This window comes from Gavia stellata, chromosome 24 (genome assembly GCF_030936135.1).
Source record: "Gavia stellata isolate bGavSte3 chromosome 24, bGavSte3.hap2, whole genome shotgun sequence".
NCBI lineage: Eukaryota > Metazoa > Chordata > Aves > Gaviiformes > Gaviidae > Gavia > Gavia stellata.
In genome coordinates this window covers 13,796,778-13,806,159 of record NC_082617.1, presented here as the reverse complement: position 1 = coordinate 13,806,159, position 9,382 = coordinate 13,796,778, and the positions used below count along the sequence as shown (strand labels likewise).

General features: G+C 42.4%; 1 protein-coding gene across 1 annotated transcript; it reads right to left on the bottom strand.

Moving 5' to 3' along the window:
- Positions 1-5,363: 5,363 nt before the first annotated feature.
- Positions 5,364-7,124, bottom strand: LOC104264598 (uncharacterized). Its single transcript, XM_009821738.2, has one exon. It carries the CDS (start codon positions 7,077-7,079, stop codon positions 5,760-5,762), a length of 1,320 nt encoding a protein of 439 aa, XP_009820040.2. The 5' UTR covers positions 7,080-7,124; the 3' UTR covers positions 5,364-5,759.
- Positions 7,125-9,382: the final 2,258 nt, after the last annotated feature.

Genomic DNA, 9,382 nt, shown 5'->3' with positions numbered 1-9,382 from the left:
CTTCTGCTTTTGCTAGCTACAAATAATAGACAATAAAAAAATATATTTTTCAAATGTGTTTTTTTAACAGTGAACATAGGAAAGGAAAAAGTACCTTTTAAAGCAGATAGCTGAGTGAAGTTCTGTTCAGTCCTCCATTTATTTTTTGCTAAGGTATAATCTACAAATTGCTAACCAGATAAAAACTTAAAATATTTTTAAGATAAATTGCAAGAATTGTTCAATACAGAACAATACTGAGGAAAAAAATTCTGGTACGATACCTAAGACACTTGCCGACACATTTTATTTCAGATGGTTGGTGTTCTTTAACGTGAGTAACAGCAGCCACACCTACCAGAAAAACAAGTTTTCCTTCTCTTGAGCAAAGCATACAGTTCCCTCCCAAGAACTTAATTAAATTACAAACTGGAGTGTGGAGTTGTTGAAGCAAATCAAACCTAGGTGCTCAAGGCTACTTAAGTTTCTCTCTGGAAATTAATTCTGCATGTTGATATATCCGCAGCTCACACACAGACTTAAAGAGAACTAGAAAAATACACTATATATCTGTATTTCTTGGGCAACCATTTGTTTAGTAACATACTATAGGCCTAATTAAAATAGGTAAATACAGATTCTGATGAGGAACTGTGAGAGAGATCTGAAACAACAGCAGGTTCTAAAAGCAGAAAAAAAGAGCAAAATACAGAACTCAAGACACACCAGAACACAGAATCTTAAAGAAAAGAAATAGGTAATTATTTGAGGAGTGAAATTCATGGTTTTCCCAACAAGTGACTCATGAACTTCAATCCCCTGAAATTAACAGCACAGCTATGTAGTCAGAAAGCATATAAAGTCAGATTAATTAGGAGCATTACATTTATATTTCCTCACTATAGAGAGTATTTGGCAAATTTTAAGCTCAAAAATATGCTTCCAGCATATTTAAAAGAGTTTATTTTATAACAACAATAATAACAACAATAATTCATTCTGGGTTTGTGTCTTTTAATTCCAATTACTATTCAAGTAGAACATGATACAGATTATGCAGATTCGCTTTAATACTTAATTTAGCTTAGTGGTATCAATGGCTACTTCGCACCAGTTTGTTCTTTTTCAGTACTCCCCTTAATAGTAAAGAGCCTTTCTTCCTCCCTATTGCTTTTCTGGACTGCAGTCATATCACCTCGTAGTCTTCAGATTTGCTACTTTTTCATTAAACAAGACAGGCTGTTCTAATACCATTTCATAAGAAACACTCTTCCTTGACCAGTTGCTTGTGTACAGTTGGCCCAGTTTCAATTAATCTTTAGCACAGGAGACCAGAAATCTCTGATCCTTGTCAATTTGTACATGACAGTGATAAACCCTCATCATTGTTGGAAATTTTCTTTCTTAACATAGGCTAGGATTATATTTTTTGCAGATGCATCACATTGCACAGATACATCTGAGCTTGTCATCAGCCGAAGGTTAATACATCTAACCAGTCTTTTAGCCAAGTGCAGTTACACAATATGTTTTCTTCTGCAGCAAGGTCGTAATAAGGAGCTCTTGTCCCAGTTAGAATCATAGAATCATTGAATGGTTTGGGTTGGAGAGGACCTTTAAAGATCATCTAGTTCCAAACCCCCTGCTGTGGGCAGGGACATCTTCCACTAGATCAGGTTGCTCCAATTAATCACATTTCTCCTTATGTCATCATAGGCCTTCTAAAATCTACTCTAAAACCTTCTGTGTGACCAAGATTGCGCTTCCAAACTTGTGTATACTTAAATGATCTTTTTTTCCCCCTTCCTAAACCAAGGAACCGCTCATGCTTCCTTTTGCCACACTGTACCACTATGCTCATGACACATTTATTAAACACCCATTATAGGTTTTTCAATAGCTTGTCTGTCTTCTTAGAATTCTGGAATGGAAATTATTCAGTATCACCTTCCAGCTGGAATGTTGTTTTTACCTTTCCTATACAACTTCTATTTTCAGACATTCTTTTCCATCTTCTTTCTTTAACCTGCCACAGTTAGCATTGTCCTTACTAAAAGTGGAACAAAGTGCTAATTTAGTTCAAGAGCCATTCCTAGGTCATTATTTATCTCCCCCACATGTTCTCTGCATTGTGGCCTTCCTTTGTGATTTGTTTTCTTTGCACTGAGACAGGTAAAGACCTTTTATGCTGCTCATTTCAGTATCTTCGCAATGTCTACATTGAGTTTAATTTTGGTAACTCTCAGCTTATTACTTTATCTCCTGATCTAGAGTGAGGATAGGGGGCAATTGACAAGAGGTGATTGCAAAGTATCAGATTCAGTAGTAAAGGAACAATAAACAGCCCAATCCTTGGTTTATCCAGGGTCTAACTACAAAGCCAGCACTAACAAATAGCCTTATTAATTTATTATTTTTGGAAAAAGTTATTCTCTATCCTCTGCTTTATGGTTTTGTCAAAAGTAACAACACAAAACACTGGTGCTTAAAAAAAAATAAAAATTCCAAAGACTAACAATCATTTACCATCTTTAGATTGTCTGTTGCTAATCTTTTGATAGCTTATCTTTTTCAGAAAGACTCCTTGAAACACCTTCCTCTCTTATATGATCCAAAGTCAGAAGCATATTGTTTGAAGGATTAAACTGAGGGCAGTATTATTCCACTATTAGTAAAATATTGCTCTAAAAAAACTTAAGCTGGCCATTTCTATTCTAAATACACAGAAGGTAAGCCAGACAATATACAGTGTTGCCATATGCTTAATTTGTGCCATTAGAACTGACAAACCACACATCTCCCTGTACACTCATAAACTTCTCCGTTATAATCTGCTGTATATCCCTAAGCCAAATTTCTCCTGTTGTAAACAATTAGACTTTGTGTCCTTTGAAAAGAAATAGATCAGGCAAAATAAAAATTGCATGACAACATTTAAAAGATTATTATTTCAACTGTTTGTCTTTCACACTGTACTTGTTTCAGCTGGGACTGAGTTTATTTTCCTCATAGCAGCTCGTAAGGTGCTGTGTTTTGGATTTGTGACCAAAACAGTGTTTAAAACACACTGATGTTTTAGCTGTCACTGACCAGTGCTTACACAACATCAAGGCCACCTCTGTTTCTCATGCTGCTCCCCGCCTCCTCATCCCAGGAGCAGGGCCGCACAAGTTTCTAGGGGACACAGCCAGGACTGCTGAACCAAACTGATGAAAGGCCCATCCCATGCCATATGACACTGTGCTCAGCAATAAAAGCTGGGGGAAGGAGGAGGAAGGGGGAGACACGCGGCGTTATGGCATTTGTCTTCCCAAGTCATCATTACGCACGAAGAAGAAGCCTTGCTTTCCTGGAAATGGCTAAAAACCTGCCTGCTGATGGGAAGTAGTGAATAAATTCCTTATTTTGCTTTGTTTGGGCACATAGGTTTGCCTTACCTCTTAAATTGTCTTTATCTCAACCCACGAGTGTTCTCACTTTTGCCCTTCTGACTCTCTTCCCCACCCCACTGCGGGGGTGAGTGACTGAGCAGCTGTGTGGTGCTTAGCTGCCCAGCAGGGTTAGCCCACAACACACTGAAACCAGCTGAAACCAGGAGTTATGCATTCTTTAAAATTAAGCTCCAGGCTTGGAGTGTATTCAGTTGGAGACTTCAAAAACTTGTGTTGTACAATTAATATATACCTTTAACTTACCGTTAAGCTGTTAGCACCAGTACCGAAAAATAATGCTACAGCTGAGCACCATCTTATTTGCTATTTCTTGAGTGGAAAAAAAATCCCGAGCCTGCCGAGCCTCTTCCGCAAGTGCTGTCAGTTACAGGATCCCGAGCAGCAGCCGTAGCCTTACACCCTCCTTGGTCCCAGCAGTTTGACCAGATGAATATGCCGACAACAGCTCGCCTGTCCCCGGCTTCCCCCGGGCCTCTGGCCCGTGGGTTCGCCCTTCCCGGCGCGGGGGGAGGGCAGCGACGCTTCCGCCGCCGGAGCCCCGTGCACGCACAGCTGCGAAAGCGGCGCGAAGCTGGGCCGGTGCTACCGGAGCCCTCGCGCCCCCACCCCGGCTCCCTCCGCGGCACCGCCACCAGCAGCCGCAAGACTACCCCTGTGCCGCCTATGCCAGGCCCTCTGCCGCTGCGGCCCGCGGAAAGGCGGGGACGCTCGATGCTGTCACCTGCCGGCCCGAAAGGTGGCGGCGGCAGCTGCGGGCGGGAGAGCGAGCTGCGCGGGGAGACCCGGCGGGCCCGCGCCCAAGCCGTGTGTCCGGAAAGGCCCCCGGCCCCCGCCGGTCCGGGTGGAGCTGTTCGCACAGACCCGCGCACCGGCCGCCCGAGCCTGGAGTCTCGGCGTACCGGGCCGTTCTGGTGCCGCCCCAGGCGGCTCGCTGCGCACGGCGCCGGTAGCGGCAGTCCGCGAGGGCCACCGGGCAGTGGCTCTGGCGGCCCCAGGAAGCTGTCCGGCCAAGAGCGGGGAGTCGGCCGGGGACGGCGGGAAGCCCGCGGCGAGCCGCTCTCCCAGAGCGCGCGGCTACGGCCCGCACCGCCGCGCCTCTGACGGCTCCAGGCGAATTGCGGTCGCCCCCGCCACCGTCGCAGGTTCCCCGGGGCACTTGTCGGGGACACCCCGCGCAGGACCGCGAGGTGGGGCGATGCGGCGGCCGGACCCGGGACGCTGACGCGGGCGGGGCCGCGTGGCAGGCCAACAGCGGGCCGGGGCGCGGCGCGGGGGCGCCGATCTGCCGCGGCGGGCCAGGAAGGCCATCTGGGGAGCGCGGCCTGCCCACGCCGCGCCTGACCCAGACCCCGGCGACTCCGTGAGCGCCGTTCACCTCGGTTCGCGCGCCGTGGCCCGGGGAGACCCTCCCGCACGCGGCATCCCGGGAATGAACAGCACGGACAGCACAGGTGCGAAGGAGAGACCGCAGTAGTGCTGGACCTTGCTGGAGGAGGTCTGCGGACTCGACCCCGACGTTTAACTGTCAGTCCGTCCAATTAACTTGTGTAAAATGGAGAAACACAAGCAAGCCATTATATTTTCAAAATGCAAATCAATTTTAAAGAAGGGAAATTTGATAATTACGTAAGGATACAATCCAGTCATTTACACCAGTTCTTTTACTTTTTGGAGACAGCAACTGCTAGTTGAATCATTCCTACAACAAAATAACAATGTTGGCATTTGTACGAGTTCTATGATGGGATTTTTTCTAGTGGTGAAAGCCATAAATGACAGAGCTTTGTTCCTGTAAGTAATAGGTGGCCTTAAATACACAGTGCATTTACTGCTGGGGAGAACATAGCATTAAATGCATATTGCACCACCTTTAAAATTCATTACTGCACTTGAAATTGTAGCATACCCAACACAGTTAACTTTCAGAGCCAAAGATGTGTAATGTTATCTCCAAAGGGATGTATCCCTGATAAGAGGTAAGTCACACGAATTTCCTGCAAAGAGTTATAACAACATCATCAGGCTCTTCCCAACCATGTGCAGAGATCTCTAGGAAACAGTGGACTGAGGCCTCAACCACCCTTCTTGGATCAAATAATTTTTTCAGTTCTGAAAAATCTCTTCCCTGGATACCTCGATTCAGATCACACATCAAATGCATTTACCTTTGTCCAGTGCATAAAAAGGCTGTTCTGCTAAATCGCTGTTAAGATGTAAACTTCATGTGGAGGGGATTTTAATATGACCTTTAAATTATATCCTCTGCCTCCCCATGATACGAGTAGCCCTCCACCTTCCCTCCTTATAACTGAGGTTTCACTTTTGAGCTTACAGTATGGTTTGATATAGCACCTTGTTGACATTTGTGATTAATGATGAGTTGTATCTCCACAGTGTTGTGTCCCTGATGAGGGATTCTCTGGGAAGGTTTGCCTGAAGGGGCACCCGACAGTGATAAATGAGGGCAACATCCATGGGAACATTCACACTGTTCCCATAAGCACGTAGGACAGAGTGGACTGAAGTCTGAATCACCTTTCGTGGATCAATTATCATTTTCCTGGGATTGAAAACCTCTTTCCTGTCAGGCTCTCTGTGAACATGCTGCAATATGTTAACACCCGGCACAGCATGCCAGGACGAAATGTTGAACACGTGAGTAGATACAGTTTCTGGGAAGATATGGTTCTCAAAGAGGAAAATGCCAGTCCCTGGGTTTTGCTCCTGAAGACTGCTCATCATTGTTTTCCAGTCTGGGTGCTTAAGGGGAAGAATTATTTCATCAGCATCATTAAGAACCACAAACTTGCTCCTCTGCATGTTACGGTATATACAGTCATTCAGAGCTGTGATTTGCCCATAGTAGCCAATGTCTTTTGCATCCATAGAAAAGTGCCATTTAGAAGAAACCTTGAGGTGCGAGTTTATTGGCCAGGGAATTATCTCTACAGTTCCTTCTTCCATATAAAACTTCAAGACTTTCTCCATCAGATGGCTGCAGTTGTTCTTATAGATCACCACTTTCTGCACCCCAAGAATCTTGTACATTTCCATACTCTGTATAAACTGCAAGACGTTGTTGTAATTTCCAAACATGGCAGAGATGCATACAGTGAAGTCAACAGAAAAGGTCTCAGCCTTGCGGTTTTTAATTTCAAACCTTGGCAGCTGGTCAATATTTCCATGTGGAGACTGATGAATCGATACATGTGTTGGATCGCAGTTTTCGGGTTCCAAACAAACTATATCTGCTGCACCGTAAGGGAATTCAAATCTATCTGAGTGAACATCAATTTTTGCTTTTGATACATATATCTTTCCATTGGGCTGACAGCAGAACCAGCAGTATAGTTGTTTTACATCTTCATGGTGAACAATCCCAATCACACGAGTGACTTTGCTTTCTCTGTCATCAAAGTATGGGGATATAATAAAAGTTTTGTTATCTTTTAATGGTGTTATTACATTTTGAGCAGGTTTTCCCCTACAAAGCTGGCCGCCTGGACTGGCAGTTGTTGACTGGGGGATGATTTTTCCAGTTATGTTATTCTGTAGCTGAGGATCTTTCCAGGAGCATATTAAAACACTTGCAAAAATAAGAATACATGCAACAACAGCACAGATATGTTTTTTTCCACAGTGTATCATTGCTGAATTTCACAATTTGGAACTTAATAGACCTTTACACTCAGTCTTCTATTCACTTTCTCTAAAACAAAACAAACACACAGAGAAAGCATACTTTCAGTGATTTGCCAGAAAGAAATAATGTTTTGCATTGAACTATATTCTCTTAAACACAGTTGTTACTGCTTTGATACTTCAAACTTTAGTATGGAGACCTGACCTTTCACACAGGTTTGGAAAAAATGGAGAGATTCTCTTACACCTCCTCATTCCAAACTTTATTATATTTTACTCTACAGTTGGGCCCAGTGCAACAGTTTCAGCTGTTTTTGTATACAGTAATGGTAATATAGTGTAATTTGAATCACTTTGAGGCCAGGAAGAAATTTCATGTTAGTGAAAACCCACAGTCTTTATCTTTTGGTATTCTGAGAATCTTGTAAAACTATAGAGTTACTCTTTCCCCTCTTCTTCCTAAAAAAGGTGCTGTGAACACAAATTCAAACTGCATTCTTTTGTATTGGGTTGGAGTAATCCTGTCACAGTCTCTCAGTGTCCTGATTCCCAAGTCACAAAGAAAATGTTTTCAGAGCCTAGTGTGTTATCAGAGCCTAGTAGGATCCTATGGTATTCAACATTATCTAGGAAAAGAGGTTTGAAAAGAATGAACTTTTCGCTTGTTCAGGTGGCTGAGATTACCTTCAAGGTAAATTGCTTTTGCCACTGAAGCTGCCAAGTCTCAGACCACAGTTCTAAATCAGCAGCTGATTTCAGTAGGACTTTGTATGAACATTGTGACCCTTCATTGGGACCACATGCACTACTGAACTTTTTAACCTTGCCGTGGAAACTTCAAATTCTCCAAGATGTTACCAAATCAGACTGGAAAATGAAGATTTTCAGTATACAACCACAGCTTAATATTTATACATGCTTAAGCCATCAAGCAGATGGAAGGCAAATTAAAACAAGACCAAACTAAACCAAACCTTGCTTTATTCTATTAGTGGCCATGAGGGCATGATATAATGTGACACATCACAACACCACATCAGAACAATTAACCGTTGTCTGTACCATCTGTAGGTGTTCTGTCTTCTTTTGTATACACTCAATCTGAGCCAAATAACAACTGCTTTCTAATTATGCACAAAATTGACACTTTAGTTACAGCTCTATTCTGACTTCAGAGTACTAGATTTGAAGAACATGATGAAAGCACTGCTGCCTGGTGTAATTTGCAAATCCAAGACGTTGCTCAACTGTTCTTTTTCATTTTTTGGCCTCAAAAAATGTAAGAAGTTATTTTGAATGATTTACAATGACCGGTTCTCTAAAGTTAAAATCTTTTGCTGCTCTCTGCAAATTGTCATGTAAGCTGTATATCTTTCCCTTTCATGCAAGTATTGGTATTCACCAATTTTAAGATTACACTGCATGTACAGAACAGTTTTTCTAATATGCTCACAAAGTTTAAAGTTACTCAGTTCTGCAGAAGATGTCTCCTCATCTGCTTTAAATACTTCTAATATTGCCGCCTCAGTTAACCAATAAAATTCAAATAACCAATAAAATTTAAATATGCATTTTGTCATTAGCTCACTTGTAGCTAAGCAGGACCTTGCAAGTGCTATTTGCATAGAAAAGATGACAATATATAGAAAAGTAGGGCTGCATCATCAGTTATCAACTTGCACCAAAGTTCTTCAAATACTTACTGTTATCCCTATTTTTGGATTGGAAACCATTTACAATTACTAACATGCTGTCTATTAGAAAACTAAGAGAAAGAATATTTTAGAGTGTTTTTTTTTCCATAAGAGTATTAATTGGGAAGTGGGACTGAAAAATGCTTACAGAAAACTTCAGGGGAAAAAAAAACCCACACAAAAGAAAAAGAAGCCAACAACAACATGGAAAAATAGTCAGTTTAAGTTCTAGTTCTTGGTTTTTATCCACAATTGCTTTTCTTTTTCTTTTTCTCTCTCCCCACTTTGGAGGTGGGATTTAGCTGGCAGTGTTCTCTTGGAAGAAATTAACAGAATTATTCACCGAGATGGGAGTAGGTCTGAAGACCAAGAGGCATGTAACAAAGACAGCAGACAGGAGCTTCAGTGAAGTTGTAGAAGTGGAGTAGTTTATGGGTCCAATCTTCCCATCCAAGAGAACAACAAAGTGACTGAGGAATATATCAGAGAATTCTGATATAAACTTTTCGGGGGGAAATGATTTACGGCGTAAGAGACGGGACAAATTTACTAAAGGGTGAGATGAAACAAAGCACTAATAAAGTTCCTCATCATTAATTTCTGTCACGTCTACTT